The sequence below is a fragment of the Dama dama genome, chromosome 8, assembly GCF_033118175.1.
Source record: "Dama dama isolate Ldn47 chromosome 8, ASM3311817v1, whole genome shotgun sequence".
In the NCBI taxonomy this organism is placed as follows: domain Eukaryota; kingdom Metazoa; phylum Chordata; class Mammalia; order Artiodactyla; family Cervidae; genus Dama; species Dama dama.
In genome coordinates this window covers 14,315,137-14,332,879 of record NC_083688.1, presented here as the reverse complement: position 1 = coordinate 14,332,879, position 17,743 = coordinate 14,315,137, and the positions used below count along the sequence as shown (strand labels likewise).

The following is a 17,743-nucleotide window of genomic DNA, read 5'->3' as shown; positions in this document are numbered from 1 at the left end:
GACGACTGCTCCCTTCTCTTTCCTCTAGGAGCCCCCTCTCTGCCCAGCTCGCGTAGGGACCCGCCTCCCTGCTTCCCGCCCTGAACCCCATCTGCCCCCAGGAGCCGAGTGGGTTGGGGGACCAGACCGCCAGCTTCGCCTACCGTTCAAGTGGGGCCCGCGGCCTGGGTCCGCCTCCGCCCCTCGATTGGGCGCTCATTTAAATGTCCGGCCCCGCCCCGAGCTCTGGGCGCATATATATAGGAGGCTCGGCGGGCGGCAGGCGGCATTCTGGCGCGGAGCGGAGCGGAGCGGCGGTGGGCGCAGCTAGCCGGTCGGGCCCGGAGCGGGGGTGCAGTTTGGTTTTCCCCCGACACCCCTCCCCCTCAGACGCGAGCCCCACCCCTCCGCCGGCCAGGCCCACCCGACCGAACTATCCCCTGCGGCGCGAGCCCGGGGCGGCTCCGGGCGCCCCCCCAGCAGAACCCCCCACCATGGGCAGCCAGAGCTCCAAGGCTCCCCGGGGCGACGTGACCGCCGAGGAGGCAGCAGGCGCTTCCCCCGCCAAGGTCAACGGACAGGTGGGTGCGCTCGGCACGGCCCGACCTGGCCCCCTCCTCTCGTACCTCGCCCCCTCTAGGGCCCCGGTCCGGTGCCGCGCGCTTTGTCCGGCCCGGGACACGCGGCGCCCCCTCCCCCGCCCGGTCCCTTTGTTCTCGGCGCCGCAGCCCCCGCGGGCGAAGCGAGGGGAGGGGCGGGGAGGGGGCGCCGGCCGGGCCCCGCCGCCTTCTTTGTTCGCGGCCCCGGCCCCCGGCGCTGCCCCCTGGCCGCCCCGAGTGCCGCGCGGGGAACAAAGGCGCTGCTGGGCCGCGCCAAGGGGGCGCCCGGGGGCCGCGGGGCGGGTGCCCGGAGGCGAGGGCACTCCCCCCGCAGACCCGACCTCAATATCCCAATGCCTTTTTTAAGGGAGGAGCCGCGATGTGAGGAGAGCCTGCGGTGGGTGGGGGCCTTTTACACAAAGCCGGCGGCTGGGAAAATAGGCCGTCCAGGTGCAGGGAACAGCGCCCCGGGGCGGCTTCCCGCCCAATATCGGCTGCACGGCTCCCCCGCCCGTCCGGGACCCGCGGCCTCGGGCGGTCCTGCGCGGAATAGAGAGCGCGCCCCGGGAGAGGTGGGTGGGGGGCCCCGAGATCCCAGCGCCTCCTGCCGGCCGCGGCCTCTGTATCCCTGTGCGGGGCAGGAGAGAGAGGTTTGACTGGATGCCGCTGGGGTGAGGCTACAACCAGGCTCTGGGGGTGCGGTGGAATGACTGGGGACCCCGATTTCTGGGTGGGCTGGGTGAGGGGAGTTAGAGCCCCGACCCTCATTGCGGTCTTCTCTGCCCTGCAGGAGAACGGCCACGTGAAAAGCAATGGAGACTTATCCCCCAAAGGTGAAGGGGAATCGCCCCCCGTGAACGGAACAGAGGAGGCAGCGGGGGCCACTGGTGATGCCATCGAACCAGCACCCCCTAGCCAGGGCGCTGAGGCTAAGGGGGAGGTCCCCCCCAAGGAGACCCCCAAGAAGAAGAAGAAATTCTCTTTCAAGAAGCCTTTCAAATTGAGCGGCCTGTCCTTCAAGAGAAATCGGAAGGAGGGTGGGGGTGATTCATCTGCCTCCTCACCCACAGAGGAAGAGCAGGAGCAGGGGGAGATCAGTGCCTGCGGCGAGGAGGGCACTGCCCAGGAAGGGAAGGCTGCTGCCACCCCCGAGAGCCAGGAGCCCCAGGCCAAAGGTGCAGAGGCCAGCGCTGCCGCCAAGGGAGGAGACGCAGAAGAGGCAGGGCCCCAGGCCGCAGAGCCATCCACTCCCTCGGGGCCAGAGAGTGACCCTGCACCGGCCAGCGAGCAGAATGAGTAGCTGGGTGGGGGCAGGTGGGTGATCTCTAAGCTGCAAAAACTGTGCTGTCCTTGTGAGGTCACTGCCTGGACCTGGTGCCCCGGCTGCCTTCCTGTGCCCAGAAAGGAAGGGGCTGTTGCCCCCTAGCCACGTTCCCTCTCCTTCTCTCCCTCCTGTGGATTCTCCCATCATCCATCTGGTCTTCCTCTTAAGGCCAGTTGAAGATGGTCCCTTGCAGTTTTCCCAAGTTAGGTTAGTGATGTGAAATGCTCCTGCCCTTGGCCCTACCTCCTTCCCTGTCCCCACCTGTGCCGAAGGCATTTGCTGGTTTTCTTACCCAGTTCTTTTCCAAGTAGGTTTTGTTTACTCCCCAAATCCCTGAGCCAGATGTGGGGGTGCCTACACCCCCAAACCCTGAGTGTCCAGCCTCCCCCTGTTGAGTTTTTAGTCTCTGTGCTGTGCCTAGTGGCACCTGGGCTGGGGAGAACACTGCCCCTGTCTAGGTTTTTATAAATGTCTTACTCAAGTCCAAACCTCCAGCTTGTGAATCAACCCGTGTCTCCTTTTTTGACTTGGTAAGCAAGTATTAAGCTTTGGGGTGGGCGGGAGGTCTGTAATGTGAAACAACTTCTTGTTGTCTTTTTTTTCCCCCTCCCATTGTTGTAAATAACTTTTAATGGCCAAACCCCAGATTTGTACTTTTTTTTTTTTTTCTAACTGCTAAAACCATTCTCTTCCACCTGGTTTTACTGTAACATTTGGAAAAGGAATAAATGTTGTCCCTTTAGTGGTGCTTTTTCATGAGTGGTCTTCTGGGGGTGAAGGTGAGAAGACTGGCCAACCTCAAGCTTTGATGGGGGGATCAAGACAGGTAAGTCTGGGGTTTCGCTGAAGGCTTGCCCAGGTTCTCATGGACACTGGAAGGGCAGAGACGTGAACCCAGGGGATACTACAGAGTAGAGATGAGCTCGAGAGAGTATAGAAATGTACCATTTTATTACAAAGATTCTCACAAAAATGAATATAGTATCTCAAAAAGGAAACTAGACTACAATCTTCACCTGCAGAATTGGGGGAAGACAGAGAGGGCAGGCATGAGAACAGAACCAATCTAAAACTGGCCAATGTTACCTTAAGAGCCTAAAAACAACAGGAAGTCCCTGAAGACCCAGCTACCCCTTCTCAAATGCTCAGTAAGGGCACCTTTTCAAAGCTACGAAGCAGGCACTTCAAGATTTTGTCCTATGGCTGCTTAAGCGGATCCCTTTCACCCAGTACCCATTAGGGTTCAAGAGTTTGGGAGGGATGGGTTGCGAGGCAGCTACTAGAAAAGCTCACCTAATGTGTGCCCTGACCTCAGGGCCCTGGTTCCTTTCTAGTCCCTGGGGATATTTATATTTAATATATTTTTATATAAATACACAGAGAAATAGAAAATATAAAATCTGAAGGGTTGTGGGATAAAGGTGGGGATTTGGCAAGAAGCCAGAACTGGAGAGGTCTCTTCAGGCCAACTTGACCTCTTCCTTGACCCTGTGGAGAGAACAGAGACTGGCATCAGATAACCCACCCTAGAGGCCTTGGAAGAAGGAAGGGTACAATGACTTCCTCAGGCCCCTGGCTACCCAGGTGACTGCTGAAGGCTGGGGCTTCCTAGCTCTGCCTAGAACTGCAGAAACGACAGACTGGTCCCTGAAAGAGGCCTTTGTAAGCTGGACCAGCTGTCCCTCTTGGTGTGCTGGGACAAAGGGGCCGGTGCTCCAATGCCAGCGAGAAGACAGGCAGTTCTTTCCTCACCCTTTGGCTTCTTGCTTCTCTTCCTTGGTTTTCTCCTCTTCTGTGACTTCTAGAACATAAGAATGCAGGGATGGTCAAGGGCAGCCCCTCTGAAAGACCCAAGGGATCTCCACTTACACTGAAACCCCTTCCCAACATCACAGCTCAGTGGACATACAAAAGAGAAAAGTACATCCCAAGCCCTCCCAGCTAGACCTGTAGAGAACAAACAGGTTGGACCGGTTTCCCAGCCTGCTAGAGCCTAAACGCAGTGGGTGGAGGCAGCCCCCTGGGAAACGGGTGAAGCACTGGGAAAGGGCTTGGGTGGTATGTGAGAGCCGCGCCTGACCAAGGGGAGCCCAGGCATGTCCCTGGCTCTGGAACCTGGCAGGGCTCAATCAGCCAGTGAGGATGACGAATGGAGTTTCATTCTTCTGTGGGCCACTTCTGGGAACCACAGAGAGGAGTACCCCAAGGGGCTGACAGTGCCAAGTCAGCTCCCCCCACCCCCTCACCCCAGTGCCCTACATAAATTCATCTTCCAGGGCCTGGGGCTCAAGACCCAAGTCCCCGCCCAACCCAAACTCACCTTTCTTCTCTTCTGGATCTTTCTCCTTTTCATCTTCTGTTTTGACTCTCTTGGCTTTCTTGAAGTTGGAAGAGTTCTTGCGCCCACCTTCTCCCTCCTCATCAGAGTCAGAGAACTCTTCCTCACAGGCAATTCGTTTGTCCGAGGAACAGACTGGGAGGTAATGGAACATTCCAGTGAGACAGCAGATTCTCTCTCTCAGAAAAGACTGCTTTTCTGCATGTTTCCACAAAAGACACTGAGGGAAGGGGACCTGGACTGTAATATAAATTATCCCTACAGGTACGAGCACTTGGGGTTCTCAACAGCCGGGCAGCTTGGAGAGAACATGGAGGCAGGAACAGTGGAGGGAAGTAAGAACAGCCTACAGAGTAGGAAAGTAGAGGCCCCTGGGGTCTAGGTCTTACTTGAGATGCGCTTGTCAGGGTCTTCTTCATCCTCATCGCCACTCTCCTCTGGAATGGCGTCCTCGGGGATGGCCTGCATTTGGACCCCAGGTGCGTGGGGCAGCATTCTCAGGTTCTCAAACAGTCGCTGTCTATGGCCAATGGTACAGAGGTTGGGCTGGGCTCTGGTCAGGGACTGACCTGAGCTTGAAATGTTCAACTAGGGGTGTGAGGGGCGGGGGTATACTCACTTGATCTTTTCCAGGTACTCATTAGTGTTCTGGTTAGTCATATTGGAAGGACTGATATGAAGTTTGAAATCTGGTCCAAAGTATTCGAAGTAGTCGTTGTATGGAAGCTCTAATTGGGGTGGGGGGAGGGTGAGAGAGTTAAGAGATCTGGCCACCATGGAACCCTGAGAAAAGCATTTGCAGGTTTATCTGGGCCTGTCAGCCCAATTATCAAACAGAAGCATGCCTTCAGGATGGGGTGAGACTTGGGTACCTATAGAATTTCAACTGTTTAAAAGCCACAGCCATTCTCCAGTGTCCACACCAGTGGTGTCTGTGTGTGTGTGTGTGAGTACCTGTGTATAAGGAGAAGGCTGAAGCCCCTGGTTTAGAAAAATTTAGGCAATATTTATTGAGAGTACTCCCTCACTCACTACCCCAATTACCCTATAGAGTGTGAATTCCAAAGCTATAAATAACTACTGATAATTCAGAAGTCAAGGGAGGATGGACAGGGGCAGCTAAAGGACTCAGAAAAAAACTGTTGGCTATGGTCTGAAAATCACAAGAGGCTAGCAAGAGAATCAGAATCTGAAGAGGAAGACGCTGCAGAGCCAACAGGAAGGGGGTGTGAGCTTGAGGACACAGGAGCTCCAGCACTGCCCGGCCCAGTCTGGCCCTGGAGCCATTACCATTAGGGATCTCCGTGTCCAGGGCCACAGCTGTTTCGTATGTCCAGCATCGGGCGACATTACGGATGGTATAGCCACCTCCTCCCAACATCAGCATAGGCAGGTTGAAGCTCTTCACAAATTCCACACACTTGGCATGCCCTTTGGTGGGAGAAGGGGTGCCAAGTTACAGAAGCACCCAGCAGGACCCTGCCTGCCCATCCCTATGCTACCTGGACTCACCTTTGATGGTCAAATTGAAGCAGCCTAACCGATCCCCAGACAGGGAGTCAGAGCCACACTGCAAGACAACTGCACTGGGCTGGAACATCTCCATTACTTTGGACATGACCTGAAAGGACACAACCTGGTCACCACCAGCCTCAAGAAAACCTATCTGGGGTTCAGGCTGAAAAGTGTGGGTACAGCACTTTCTTCTGTTATTAACCTCTCCTACTTTTTTCCTCTCCCCCGGGCTGAGGAGTAGAGAAAAGGGAGCACCAATCTGGGCTTCCCATTTACCTACTTTGTTCAGTTTTCCAGGAGCCTTCTAGCTCTAGTAATGCTGAGCCTAAAACAGCCTCCTTATCAATTCCCCACATCCTTCCCTGCTCTCCAGGTCCAGGACCACTGGCTCCAAGAAGCTCTTCTGACCCTGAGCTGCATCTGCTCGGTGCATTAGGTCCTGCAGACTTTGAGCCTCACACTATAAGGAGCTGCCTCACTTTCGTATATCTCATTCTCACAACTAGATTCCAATGTGACTGCGGACAGAGACTGTAACTCAGGCTTCTCTGTCACCCTTACTATTAGGTATGTATTAATAGTAGGCACCTGGTGTTTGCCAAACTACTACCTGACCTAACTAGGTTACTACTCTAGTAATGGTTGGTTCCTTGCTGCTCACAGGTGAAGATTTAACTCCTCAGCATGGCCTTCAAAGCTCCCTTTGAAATACTAACCCCCCCCCGCCCAAAAAAAGAAAGAAATACTAACCCAACAAATATTTTCTTTTTTTTTTTCTCCAACAAATATTTTCTATCACATCTTTCAACACCCCTCCCCGAATCATACAGGCCTACATGCTACATTTTGGCACCTCTGTGCCTCTGCTGGTGCTGTTCCCTCTGCCACCCCTCCCCTCCAGCCCCCGCCTTCTTCACACGAGTAACTCCTCATTTCTCAGTCCTGCTCAAATGTCACCACCTCTTGTGAAATCACCTCTGACTACCCTTTCCCCAGCTCAGGCAGCAGTTTCTCTCGTTCCTCTGTTCATCCCTCAAAAACAGCACTGACCACATGCTGTTGGGGATGTGCCTGCCTCCCACACCATGGGCTACACCATGGACTGTGAGGTCTTCAAGGACACAGATCATGCCTTAGACATTCCTGTATAACAACAGTGTTGATAACAGATTCAGATATATACTTGGAGGAATTCTGTTCTCCAAACTAGTCATACAGCATGCAATCCAGGGTTCACCCATCTCATTTCCAGCCAGCCTCTCGGTGGGGAGAGATCCCTGAGATGCTTTTGCTACCCCTCCCTTAGACCAATCCCATTTATAGCCCAGTGGTGGAAACGCCACTTACCGGCTTGAAAATGGCTTCATAGGACTCATCATCAATCCCATCTCGGAGAGGGTAGTTAACAGCATAATACTTGCCTTTGCCAGCTCCAATATCCTAATCAAGAAGGACATTAAAGTAAAACTGAAAGATGAAGCTAGGAGGAAGCTCAAGGGTAGGGGCTGGAATGCTAAGGAAAGAGGCAGTGGTTCTCAGAGAGAGAAGCTGGGTCCATGAGGTGGGCCAGGGACAGAGCAAGTTAGCACCATTCCCCTCACTGGCAGGACAACTCTAGCTCACGTCTCTGGATAAACCAGAGTCTGCACCCAGGCTGAGAACCATTTATGGGGCCAGAGACTGAATATCCCACCCCCACAGCATGAGACCTCTTCCTCTGGACTGGGTTAAAGGTGGCTGGGGGCTGGACCACAGAATTAACACCCACCCTACAGCAACCCTTTTCCAGAATGCTTTACTGCTCACTCCTCTACTCCCCCACCCTCAACTCTAGGGAGGTGTGGAAGGAAAGCAGATAGCGAAGAAGAATTCTTCAAAATTGTAAATGCTCAGTTATTCTAATGCTTGCCATAGCAAACTGACTTAATGCCATTTTTTTACCCAAGGGCCACTGGCATAGCAAAGTGGGTGGTTTCACTGTATCCATGCTAACACAAGCAGAAGACTTTAACGAATTAGCTTCCAGGGATTCTTATCCTGAGGTCCATGGATGGGCTTCAGTAAGAGGAGGTGTCTATTAACTATTCAGTATCAAATGTAAAATTTTATGTACATTTCTGGGGAGAGAGCAGCTTTCAGTCAGATGGTCAAAGGGGAAGGTAACCTAAAAATACTAAGAACCCTTAAGTTGGTTCACAAAGTTCCCAATTCCTAGGCCATGGGAGAGAACCTGATGTTTCTAGCCTAAAATTCAAGCTGTCTGGGACATCTGAACAGTGTGATGCAACTCAGCTGTGGCCAGGAGGGAAGTGCAAAGAGTCAGGAGGCCCCCATCCCTCACAACCTGTATGCTCCATCATTCCCTTCCTCCAGAACAAGAGAGGGAAAGAGACTGTGGCAGGTGTGTGGTTTCTGAATGGCAGAAGAGGCAGGAAGTGGTTTTTGGTGACATGAGATAGGAGAGTTAGAGCTGGCAGCTGAGGGTGAGCTGGTTGGCCCCTGAAGGGAGTTCTCACCCGTAGGTCCCCAGTTCCTGGGAAGTACTCTCCATATTTATGAAAGGACACAGTCATGACTCGGTCTGTGGTATAGAAGGCCTCTTCCACGCCATCGCCGTGGTGAATATCAATGTCAATATACAGCACCCTCTGGTGATACCTAGGATCAGAAGGGGGTCAGGGGGTTCTGGGGGCTCTTTGGGAGTGGGACGCGCCAAGGGCGCCAGGTCCCAGCTTACCGGGCTGGCTGCCTCCCTCAGGTATCTCTAAGCACCAGAGACGTGGAAACTGGCTGAAGGAAGGTGGAAGAGCGGCAGGGTGTCTCCAGAGGCCTGACCAAGCCGACCAAGTCCGATCTTCCTACTCTACAGCCAGGGTCAACTCCAGCCACACAAGGACATTCTGGAGGCAGGATCTGAGCAGCACCTGCCCCTGATCTTGCCGTGGGCTCAGATCAAATCAAGGCCTCGTCAAGGAGAGGATGGCCAGAGACACTCACCAAACACATCCTAGCCGGCACGCCGCTAGGAAAAGCAAACTAGGGAGGCAAGCCCGGGGGAGAGGGGAGTGGGAACCTGGCCTAAGGTGCTCCTCCAAGAGACAAGGCCAGGCAGGCATACTTTAGCAGTTCCAGGATGGCCAAGACGATATCATTGACGTAACAGAAGCCAGATGCCTCGGACTTCTTTGCATGGTGTAGGCCCCCAGCCCAATTCACAGCGATGTCCGTCTGCTGCTTATTAAGTTTCACGGCACTTGCTGGGCACCGGAAGAAAGAACACAAGCCTGTCACAAAGTCTCTCTCTCCCCCACCTTTTTTTCCTTTTTGGCTCTCTCTCCCCTTTCCCCCAAAAACCATGGGAACCCAGTGAGAGGTAGGATCTGCCTTATTTAACAGCTGAACTGTACAATTCACCAGCTAGCCCTCTCCCTCTGCCTGCTCCAATGGGAATAAACACAATATTGGCTACTCTAAAAAAACTGTTTTCCAAACTGAAAGTGGTATAACTCACTAGTAGGTCTTAAAATTGATTTAGTGGGCTATGGTTGCTGTATATATATTATTTTAAATGAGACAGACTTTAGAATAAAAATATCAGAATAACAGTAAAGGTAACCACTCTTTTGTGAAACTAGCTGCAGAGCAAGAGAGGATGTGTGTGCATGAGTGCATCTATAACCTGGATTTTAAGTGTAAATGAATTTCTTGCTGTGGTTCATGGTGGTGCGTGAGTGCGTCTATAACCTGGATTTTAAGTGTAAATGTATTTCTTACTGTGGTTCATGGTCAAAATATTTTGAAGACACCAAATGTAGTAGACAGAGGCTTGAAGTACAAATAGGTCCAAGAAGAAGTGAGAGAAAAATACACACCATGTGTGCAAGTGCCTTTGTGGCAGTATGACTTTGACAGCAACAAAAACATAAGGAAATCCCCTGGCAGTCTGGTGGTTAGGACTCCACGTTTCCACTGCCAAAGGGTCAAGTTCAATCCCTGGCCAGGGAACTAAGATAGATCCTTCAAGCTACGTGGTATGGGAAAAAAAAAAAAAACACCAACATAGAGCAACTTGAGTGGACCAATTATATCAAGTGAAGTTGGTCCATAACATGGAATAATCATGCAGCCACTAGATATCATGCTAAACTTTATTACAGATAAATTTTAAAGATTTACTAAGTAGGAAAAAAAAAAAGATTTACTAAGTAGGGACTTCCCTGGCTAGACTCAGTGGTTAGACTCAGCACTTTCACTGCCATAGGCCCAAGTTCAATCCCTAGTCCAGGAACTAAGATCCTGCAAGCCACATGGCATGACCAAAAATAAAAATAAAAACCAGATTTAATAAGTAAAAAACGTAGGAGGGAGGCACAAAACTATACATATACAACAAATTGTAAGATATAGATTAATATATGTTTTGTCCAGATATGTGCACAAAGAAAAAAGCATGGATATACAAATACCAAAATGGTAATAATGACGGTTATCCATGGATAGTGTGATTGTAGTCAATTTTTTTTCTCTGTATACTTCTTTGTTTTCTGAGATTACATTGGGAGGTGGTGGGCAAAGGGGAGGAGAAAAAACAATGATCACAGAAAAATAAATATTTGTTAAGAAATGGTAGGGTGTTCCCAGAGATAACATAGATATTACTAATGGAAGTGGGATATACGTGGGGAGTGTTTCTGACCTCTAAACGTAATTACCATGCTCTTTTGTAAGACACAGATGATGACACTTCCCATTTTTACAGCACTTTGCAGTTCACAAATTACTTTTATGTTCAGCATCTCAACAACCCCATGAGGTCTGCAGGGAGTTCCTGTATACAGGATGTCTTAGTAGGAAAGGACAGGCAAGGACACATATCTGTACCATGTCAGACTGAACCTGGGCTCAGACTGAAGCAGAGTAACATTTTAAGGACCTAACGTAAAAACCCACAGGACCATTTTACATGGTCACAGGTCAGCCTCACTGGGAAGTGGCCTAAAAGACAGACCTCACTGGTACAACCCAGAACAGTCCTTAATGAAGGGTATATATTCCTTACCCACAGAACCACCAGTAGACAGCTGACAGAACTCAAACAGGCCATCAAATACTGGACAGTCCTCACCAACGTTGACTTGAAAAAACACGAAAAGGTTAGTTTCCACAACTTCCTTTTGGTTTTGTTTACATATTTATGAGCTGATGGAAAAAACACAGCATTTGGATTCAGAAGGCTTGGGTTCTTGTCCAGGCCGTCCTGCTTACTGGCTGTGGGGCTGGGTCCAGTCATTTAACTTCCTTGAGCTTTGGCTTATTATCTTTAACAAGCAATAATGATATCCACCTCATCTAATTCTTGAGAAGATTAATAGAAACCTTACATGGGGAAGCATTCAGCAAGTAAGTACTTGGAAAATGTTGTTTCATTCCTGAGGGAGAAAAATTTAGCCTCTTACTCCAGCCTGGGTTTGTTCCCGGATCTCACTCCAGCTGGTTAACAAGGAAGCAAAGAACAGAGACCTTTATTATCATCCATTGATGCTTAACAACATGCCAGACACCATGCTAAGTGCTTTAAATACCTGGTGTCATCTATGCTCACACAACTTTCTGAGGTAGGATTTGCTCCTGTTTTGTAAGTGGGGAAACAGGCTCAAAGAGCTAAATGGCAGAGGCAGTATTCAAGGATTGGTCTGTCCGTCCTAAAAGCCCACGAAAATATACTCTGGCCTTTTCCCCAGTAATTTCACATACACAATCTCATTGAATCTGCATAACAACTCCATAAAAGATGGATAGGGACCCATATCAACCCCACTGTGCAGAGGAACAAACAGATGTGAAGTTAACTGACTGGCCCAAGGCTATACAACCAGGCAGTGGTAGAACTAGAGTCCAGGTGTCTTGACTCCCACAGTTCAGTGCTCTTTCTACTACAAGTAACAACTGGAGGAAAGTTATTTCAGGCTTAAAAGGGTAAAAGTACAAACTAACACATAATGTGGAAACACATGCAAACAATAATGCAAATAAAATGAAAAAGACAGGAAGGGAAGCACATTTGAAGTCTACAGACTCAGAGCTAGAGAGGAACTTTACAGCTCCAAGTCTCCTCTCACAAAAAAGGAAACTGCTGAGATATCAATGATACCCAGAAGTTAGAGGCAGGGCTGGGGCTAAATCCATGTTCTCTTGCCTCAGCCTTCACACTGCACTCACTGTTATCAATAAAATGGAGCAAAGAGGCGGAGTCCTAGGATGAGGAGGGTAGGAGAGCCCAGCTTAGACTGTGGTGACCTGTTGAGACACAGCTGAAGCTCAAGCTTTGCATCAGCCACAACAGTTACCAACCCCAGTACTGCCCTAAACTCGGGAGGGTGCTCTGATCTGGAGCCCTGCCAAGAACAGTGCTATGAGGAAGGATGGTGTGCAGGAGGGGGCAAGCATAAGGTGGCCCTCTCCCTCACTTCCCAGGTAAACATTGGGAGGCTGTGTCAATAAGAACTTTGATCCCTGAGGCCAGGCTATTTATTTATTCATTGGCAATTGATTTCCCTCTCTGGTGGCTTCCTCCTTTGGTGGGTTTGGCCTGTCTGGGTTTCTAAAGCTTTGCTTATAGTCCTGTTTGATGTGGAGACCCCATGGAAAGAAACTGGTATTTTAGAAATGAGAAAAAATATATTCCTTCAGGCCCCACATCAACATGCAGCTCAAATGGCCAGTCCATTATTCCCAGGAGCTGTGTGATTACAGCCAGAAAAGGGGTAAACTGGGAGAGCAGACCCTCACCTGGACTAATCTGTGATACTAGGGAGGACTTTTCTATGGGTTTTCTCTCTTCCCACTATAAATACTTTTCTCATTCTTAGCCTGGCTTTAGAATGACAGGGAGCAACACTGGGTGAGAGATATGGGAGATATGGGAGAGATGTATGTTGAGAGGGCAGTAAAAAACATACTGCAGAGAGAGATGTATCGGATTAAACATGGACTTCAGGATAATGCTTACTCCTTGGTGGCAGTGCTGGTGGAAACGGGGTGGAGAGGGGAGTAGAAGAAAAAGGGCATATGATCAAATAGAGATGCCCAGGAGGCTTCAACTGTATTGGTAGTATTTTCTCTCTTAGGCTGATTATAGGAACATGGATGTTCATTACATTATTTTTATACTTTTTTTGTGTGTCTGAAATATTTTATTTGCAACATATTTTAAAATATTCTAGGGACTTCCCTGGCATCCAGCAGTTAAGACTCCATGCTTCCAATGTGGAGGATGTGGGTTTGATCCCTGGTCCGAGAACTAAAGTCCCACCCACATGCCACACAGCGCAGCCAAAATAAATATATAAAATACTCCAGAGTCAGGAAACTAGAGTTCCATTCTCCATTCTACCACTGTCTTGCTGGGAAAGTCATTTCACCTCTGTAGGATTATAAAATGGAAAAGCTTGCCTCCACATTTTATTAGCACAAGTTCCTTTTATCATGTTTCTACCGTGGGCCTCATGGTTTGATAGACTATCTGCCCCCCACCAAAATGCATTTATTTATGTTCCCATTATTAAATATTAGATCAGAACTTCTAATTTAGATTCTCAAAGTCTCAAAGTGAACACAAAGCATTTAAATTACATTCTGGCCAAGAGCAAGGAAATCTGACGTATTTGGTCTTATTAGAGGTATAAACTTCTCAGGTTCAGAGTGATGGTTTATTTGCTAAGTCGTGCTGGACTCTTGTGACCCCATGGACTGTAGTCCTCCAGGCTCTCCTGTCCTTGGCATTTCCCTGGAGAGAATACTGGAGTGGGCAGCCATTTCCTTCTCAAGGGATCTTCCCAACCTAAGGACTGAACCCCAGATCCCCTGTGTTGGCAGGGGGATTCTTTACCACTGAGCCACCAGGAAAGCCCAACTTCCTAGGTTAGGTGTTAGTAAATACTGAAAAAGAGCTCAGCTCTCCATCCCTGATGTTATCTCTGTAGACACCCCTGGTTATAAAGCACTGCACTAAGTGACATCTCTCTGACTCATGTCAGTAAGTACCCTGAAGTCCTTAGAAAGCCTCATCCTTCTTACCTCCACTTTCAACGATAGAAAAGCTCAGACCTAATTTTTTAATGTACAACTTTAGAATGCTGGTTTTGGGAAAACTGGAGCAAACTGGGAGCCAGAACCAAACTAGTGCACACCCAAGGGCCTACTATGTTGTCTGCCTTGGAAGATTTGAAAATAACAAAAACAGTAAGTCGTAAGAGCAAGAGCTACTATTCACTTTCACTGACAGTTAGTGCTTTAAATACATTATCTTACTTATCCCCCCAAACCCCATTATAAAATAGGCACTACCGTCTTCCTTTTAAAGAGGAGAAAACAAGGCTCAAAGAACACATAGCTAAGTGGCAGAGCAACAGATTTCAAACTAAGACATCAGAGCTCATTCTTTTGCTGTAATACCAAGCTGCTTCACTAATGAGAGCCTCTCTGCTGAGAGCAGAGCCTGATCACTGGCCTAAATAAGTTTCAGAACCCCCTAAAGGCATCGAGTGCAAAGAATGAATCTGTCTCACCTTGAGACAGACTGAAATGAAATAAGACCCTGCCAATTCAGACAGTAAATACCTTAGATGGGGCAGCTGGTCCTGGAGTTGTGGGTGGCAAAGAAGCTTAGTGCTTCCAAAAAGGTCTCTGTAGTTCTGTAATCATTAGCAGTGCACAATTATTGTAACAAATAAATTTCTGCCTTAGGAATCAGACTACCTTGTGGCCAGTAGTAACAAGAAAAGTGTCACAGATTTCCTGGTATTCCAAAATAAACTATCATAAACTACTCAAAACTTCTTCTAGACAATATCATTACACTGTTTTATTATGAGATCTTAGATGCTACAGGATAATTTCTAAAATAACACAAGTGAGAAATCACGTATGATAGTTTCTTGCCAAATCTGAACATATTTTTCCCCACAACTAAAACAATCACCATAATTCCTACAAGCTGAGTGTGGCTTCTGAAATGAGACCTGTTCTGGTTTCAAGTTCCAGGGGGCAGGGGCAGAATCACCTCAACTCAAAGATGACATCATCTAGAGTCTGTCCTAAGTAGCTGCTAAATTCTCAACTAACACTCACATAGTGAGAGCAGTTACAGCTGCATGGGATGCCATCCAGTCCACTTTACAAAAGAAAAATCTAAGAAGTGACTTGCCCAGTCAGTTAAGAGTCAGAGCTGGGACCTGTATCGCCTGTCTCCCTCTTCCAGACCACTGCCTTCTCCATTACAATTATGGTTTGGAGGGGATGGTGTTGAGAACCTAACTGGACAATGCTCAGTCTCTATTCCATACAATCAGGAAACAAAGCCAGTCTGAGACAAAAGAAGCACTGTAGTACCCTTAGGAAGCAGGGGTATCACCTGAAGGGTGTCACCTGACTGGGGGATACAAGTGAAGGAAAGGTGAGTCTCTCCAACTAGAAGGGAGACCTAACGGGGGCTTGAAAGTAGAGAGGGAAGAGAATGCACTTACATCTCTGCATCTGCTTGCTGTACTCAGACATGTTATCTGGGCGGATGGAGCGTAAGAATTTAATGTAGTCATCACTGTGGTACTTGGTCATCTCCTCAGCATTGGCTTTGTGAGGGCGCTAGAGGACAGAGGGAAGAAAGAGCATGTTATTCTTGACCATGGCCAGTCTTCACTCAGCAGTGAGCTACACAGGATAAAAAGAAATTACTGATTAGATTCAGGCCTCAGTATACTCACAGTCTAGTTAAGCAAACAAGATTATCAAAAGATACTCAGTATCTCACAACCTAGACTGCAATTCAAGCTCTACCACTTAGGTAAGTCTATTTCTTTTACCATTTTTTAAATCTAAAAAACTGTTTTAAGTTTTTAACTGTGGTGGCAAGTCTATTGCTTGGGCCTCAATTTCCTCATTTACCAAATAGAGATGATAACATCTACTTCACAAGAAAGCTGTGAGAAGTGGATGAGATTATTAAACCTCCTTATAAATTGTTTTACAAATTATTACTTCAATATTAAATACAACAATATACAACTATGGACCAAATGGCTCTAAGAATTCAAGAAGAAGGGATGACTAGTACTGACTGATATAGATGGCAAATCCTTTATAAATCATCATCACACCAATAATTCTGATCACATCCTCCCCATAAAAACTTCCTTGAGGGACTTTCCTGGGGGTCCAGTGGCTAAGACTCTGTTCCCAAGACATGGGGCCTAGGTTCGATCCCCAGTCGGGGAACTAGATCCCACATGCTGCAACTAAGAGTTCGCATGCCTGAACTAAAGATCCTACCTGCCACAATGCAAACTGGGCCCAGGTGAGGCCAAATAAATAAATATTTTAAAAAAACAAAACTTCTTTGACATAGTAATTTCCTGGTTATCCCAGGATTCTAATTCAGCCTGTCCTCTTTTTAAAAATTCTCCCAAAGAAATTTTTAATTATAAAAAAAAAAAGACTTCCCTGGTGGTCCAATGGTTAAGATTCTGAATTTCCACTGCAGGGGGCATGGGTTCAATCCCTGGTTGGGGAAGTTCCACATGCTATGTTGGTACAGCCAAAAAATTTAATAAAAATAAAGGTTCTCTTCCTCTCATCCCTTAAAGGTGGGTCTCCTTCAAAGACAACCCTCTTTTCTAATGACCCATATTTTTACAGTTTATAAAGCATTTTCAATACAGCTAACAGTAATTGTTCACTCTGTGCCAGCCACTGTTTTAGGCACTGTATATGCTATCCAGTATGAGACAACCTTTTAAAGTTCATACTATTATTATTTTCACTCTGCAGTAAGGAAACTACAGCAAAGAGGGGTTAAATATAATTTGCCCAAGGTTACACAGCTAGTAAGCTGGAATAAGAACCCAGAGGTCTGGCTCTAGGTACTATCTGACTCTCATTTAATCCTCATTTATTGAGGAATATTAAGAATGAAAAACAGGGGCTTCCCTGGTGGTCCAATAGTTAAGAATCTGCTTCCAACTCGGGTTCGATCCCTGGTCCACGAAGATCCCACATGCCACAAAGCAATTAAGCTCGAGCTCCACGGCTACTGAAGCCTTCGAGCCTAGGGCTGTGCTCAGCAACATAAGAAGCCACCACAATGAGAAGCCTGTGCACTGCAATGAAGAGTAGTCCCTGCTCACCTCAACTAGAGAAAGCCCACAAGCAGCAGGGAAGACCAAGCTCAGACATAAATAAATAAATCTTAGAAAAAGACAGATACTGTTTTATTGGAAAAACAAAAAAACCCATAGTGAAAAAAGCAAGTACTAGTTCCAAATACTAAGTTGTTTTTACTATACTAAGCCCTTTACACTCTTGACAATGTTGTCAAAGCCCTGCTTTGGCAATCCCTTCTAGATAGGTGACTGCCCAGACTTTCACTGCATCTTGATGTTCTAAGCTTCAGATTCACAATTCCAATAGCTTCCCAGCCAGTTCTGCTCACAAATCCCACAGGCACTTCAAATTCTACTGGACATAACAACTTGTTAAGAGCCTAGAGGCATTCAAATTTAACTTTCAGAGCTTCTCTTATGCTGTATTTGTTAGTGAAGTGTCATCTTTAACTCTGTCCTTCTTGCCTTCCATTTCAATCCATTGCCAATCCCTTTCATTATACCTCCACAATGGTTCCCCCCCTCCTATAATATTGACTGCATCCACCACCTTATTTCTCCTATGCTCCTCTTTCCCAGGTTTCCTACTCTCCCCACCATCCACTAAGTTGCTCCAGACAAGTCAGAGCACTACCCTTGACTCCTCATCTGCTACATTCAACTTCTCTTGAAACTACTGCCAATGTCTCTGTCAAGCCTGTCCACTTCCATCCCCAGGTCACACATTTTTGGCTTGGATAGTGGCAATAATCTTCTAACTGGTATCACACCCTTAACCTTAATAATTGTGAATCTATTCTCAATTGTACAGCCAGAGTAATCGGTCTAAAAT

The 17,743-nt window shown here is 48.0% G+C and overlaps 2 protein-coding genes across 2 annotated transcripts in view; one reads left to right on the top strand and one right to left on the bottom strand.

Moving 5' to 3' along the window:
* The first annotated feature begins 271 nt into the window (after positions 1 to 271).
* Positions 272 to 3,007, top strand: MARCKSL1 (MARCKS like 1). The gene is made up of 2 exons (XM_061148460.1): positions 272 to 560; positions 1,369 to 3,007. The coding sequence occupies exons 1-2, from the start codon at positions 474 to 476 to the stop codon at positions 1,876 to 1,878; spliced, it is 597 nt and encodes a 198-aa protein (XP_061004443.1). The 5' UTR covers positions 272 to 473; the 3' UTR covers positions 1,879 to 3,007.
* HDAC1 (histone deacetylase 1) overlaps positions 2,832 to 17,743 on the bottom strand; it is a 32,379-nt gene continuing 17,467 nt past the window's right edge. Inside the window, exons 3-14 of the mRNA XM_061148459.1 lie at positions 15,280 to 15,397; positions 10,815 to 10,889; positions 8,874 to 9,012; positions 8,272 to 8,413; positions 7,103 to 7,195; positions 5,753 to 5,861; positions 5,531 to 5,671; positions 4,860 to 4,968; positions 4,630 to 4,760; positions 4,223 to 4,375; positions 3,655 to 3,703; positions 2,832 to 3,390 (exon numbers count right to left, since the gene is read on the bottom strand). Of these exons, the coding sequence (XP_061004442.1) occupies positions 3,363 to 3,390; positions 3,655 to 3,703; positions 4,223 to 4,375; positions 4,630 to 4,760; positions 4,860 to 4,968; positions 5,531 to 5,671; positions 5,753 to 5,861; positions 7,103 to 7,195; positions 8,272 to 8,413; positions 8,874 to 9,012; positions 10,815 to 10,889; positions 15,280 to 15,397 (1,287 nt within the window). The 3' untranslated portion in view covers positions 2,832 to 3,362. The remainder of the gene's footprint in view (positions 3,391 to 3,654; positions 3,704 to 4,222; positions 4,376 to 4,629; positions 4,761 to 4,859; positions 4,969 to 5,530; positions 5,672 to 5,752; positions 5,862 to 7,102; positions 7,196 to 8,271; positions 8,414 to 8,873; positions 9,013 to 10,814; positions 10,890 to 15,279; positions 15,398 to 17,743) is intronic.

Excerpts from the sequence above, each read along its gene's own strand:
- MARCKSL1 (XM_061148460.1), top strand. The coding sequence starts at position 474 with ATGGGCAGCCAGAGCTCCAAGGCTCCCCGGGGCGACGTGACCGCCGAG. Across the intron at positions 561-1,368 it reads CCGCCAAGGTCAACGGACAG|GAGAACGGCCACGTGAAAAG; the intron begins GTGGGTGCGCTC and ends TCTGCCCTGCAG.